The following is a 2,537-nucleotide window of genomic DNA, read 5'->3' as shown; positions in this document are numbered from 1 at the left end:
TGGCTCTGCCTCCCCTTCTCAACATTCCTTTATGACGCGAGTGATCCCAGGCGGGGCCTGGGTGCTCACGGCTCACAAAGGCAGGTGAAAACACAGGCAGGCTCAGTGCTCTGGGAACTTCAGGCTGGCTGGGGCTCAGGTCCTGCTGCTCCAACCCCAAGGACCCCTGTAAGCGAGCCCTGACACCTCCATCGTTCACCATGGCCAGCCAGTTATGCCTCCCTGTCGCCCGGAGCCTCTCGTCCTTGAAGCCCCGCTTCCAAAACGTCCAAGTGGGCGTCTGCGTGGCGATCCAGCGCAGCGATGGGCGGGTCCACCTCGCTGTGGTCACAGAGTTCAAAAGAGAAAATCCTTGGGTCACAGTAGAGTGGGTTGAAAAAGGAGTCAAAAAAGGCAAAAAGATTCATCTAGAGACCATATTCCTGCTGAATCCAGCGTTGGCCTCTGCGGAACACCCTACGCCATCCAGGTGGCTGTCCCGCTTGTCTCTAGCGCCCTCTTCTGCCATCGGGGACCGACGTTTGGCCACACGGTGGATGGCTCCGATCCCTCAGAAAACCAAGACCCCCTCAGGGGACAGTCTGGCTGCAAAAGTCCCCAGCAGTCCTTGCCTGATGAAACAGAAAAAGTCTCCCTGCCTGCGGGAAATTGAGAAACTGCAAAAGCAGCGGGAGAAGCGCAGACGGCTACAGCTGGAGATCCGAACCCAACGTGCCCTCAATGTCCACACGGGGAATCCCAACTATGAGACGATGCGCATGATCGAAGAGTACCGCAGGCACCTGGACAGCAGCACGATGTCCAAGCTGGCGCGGCGGGAACACCATCGGATCTGTGTCTGCGTGAGAAAGCGACCTCTCAACCAGCGAGAGACCACCATGAAGGACCTGGACATCATCACCATCCCCTCGGACACCATGGTCATGGTGCATGAGTCCAAGCAAAAGGTGGACCTCACTCGCTACCTGGAGAACCAGACCTTCTGTTTCGACCATACTTTCGATGACAAGGCCTCCAATGAGTTAGTGTACCAGTTCACTGCTCAGCCCCTGGTGGAGTCCATCTTCCGCAAGGGCATGGCCACCTGCTTTGCCTATGGGCAGACGGGCAGTGGGAAGACACACACCATGGGCGGAGCCTTCTCAGGAAGGGACCAAGAGTATTCAAAGGGCATTTATGCCCTCGTAGCTCAGGATGTCTTCTTCCTGCTCGAAACCTCAGCCTATGAGAAGATGGACCTCAAAGTCTATGGGACATTTTTTGAGATTTATGGGGGCAAGGTATATGATTTGTTGAACTGGAAGAAGAAACTGCAGGTACTTGAGGATGGAAATCAGCAAATTCAGGTGGTCGGGCTGCAGGAGCAGGAGGTGTGTTGTGTGGCGGACATGCTGAACCTGGTAGAACTAGGGAATAGCTGCCGGACCTCTGGACAGACATCAGTCAATGCCCACTCTTCCAGGAGCCACGCTGTGTTCCAGATCATCCTAAAGTCACAAGGGAAACTACATGGCAAGTTTTCTCTCGTTGACTTAGCTGGGAACGAAAGGGGAGCAGACACTGTGAAGGCCAACCGGCAAAGGCAGCTGGAAGGGGCAGAGATTAATAAGAGTCTCCTAGCGCTCAAGGAATGCATCCGAGCTTTGGGTCAGAACAAGTCTCATACCCCATTCAGATCCAGCAAGCTCACACAAGTGCTCCGGGATTCCTTTATAGGCCAGAACTCCTCCACTTGCATGATTGCTACTATCTCTCCAGGGATGGCCTCTTGTGAAAACACCCTCAACACTTTAAGGTATGCAAATAGAGTAAAAGAATTAACTCTAGAGTTAAGACCCCACAGTCGTTGTCTCTGTCCAGTTGGACATGAGGTGCCAAGGAAGTTGGAAAATCACATTCAGAATTCAGAAGTGTCCCTTCAGAGGGAGGAATTTATTAAAATACCTTGTATACAGAGTGAAGAGGAGGAAAAGACTAAAGAAATTGGAACATTATCCACTCCATTAATGGAAGATACAATGACTTCATCAAAGGAATCACACCCATGGCCAGGGGACAACATCCAGGAGACAGCTAATGGGGTAAACCCTGATGTTCATTTTTGCATTACCCGGTTATTGTCTATTTTGGAGCAGAAAATAGGCATTATGACTGAAATTCAAAAGAAGCTGAAATTATTACGAGCAGATCTGCAAAAAAGAGAAAGGTAGAGTGATACCAATGGCAACAGGTCAGATCTGAAATGATGGATTCAGTGCTGCAGTTCCTACCTTTCTTATAAAGAAAAATTGTCAAAATTATCTAGATGTAAAGAATCCTTCTGGAAAGCTTAAAACATCTTAAAGTACTCTTGTCAGAAATGTCCTCTTTCTTCTTCCTCCGTATTTCTGTAGTTCGTTTTCATTTTGCAGGACAGTGGTTCTCAACTTGGAACCATTTTGCCTCCCAGGGGTATTTAGCAATGCCTGAAAATATTTTCCGTTGTCAAAACTGGGCATGAGGGAAGCAGTGATATTGGCATATAGTGGGTAGAGGGC

At 50.1% G+C, this 2,537-nt stretch overlaps 1 protein-coding gene across 1 annotated transcript; it reads left to right on the top strand.

Moving 5' to 3' along the window:
* Window positions 1-200: 200 nt before the first annotated feature.
* KIF2B (kinesin family member 2B) lies at window positions 201-2,210 on the top strand (the record flags this gene model as incomplete). The annotated part of the gene is made up of 1 exon (XM_081027979.1): window positions 201-2,210. One exon carries the CDS (start codon window positions 201-203, stop codon window positions 2,208-2,210), a length of 2,010 nt encoding a protein of 669 aa, XP_080884105.1.
* Window positions 2,211-2,537: the final 327 nt, after the last annotated feature.

This window comes from Rhinolophus hipposideros (assembly GCF_964194185.1).
Source record: "Rhinolophus hipposideros genome assembly, chromosome: 20".
In the NCBI taxonomy this organism is placed as follows: domain Eukaryota; kingdom Metazoa; phylum Chordata; class Mammalia; order Chiroptera; family Rhinolophidae; genus Rhinolophus; species Rhinolophus hipposideros.
Note: the sequence above shows the minus strand (reverse complement) of the source record. Positions and strands in the feature narration are given on the sequence as shown.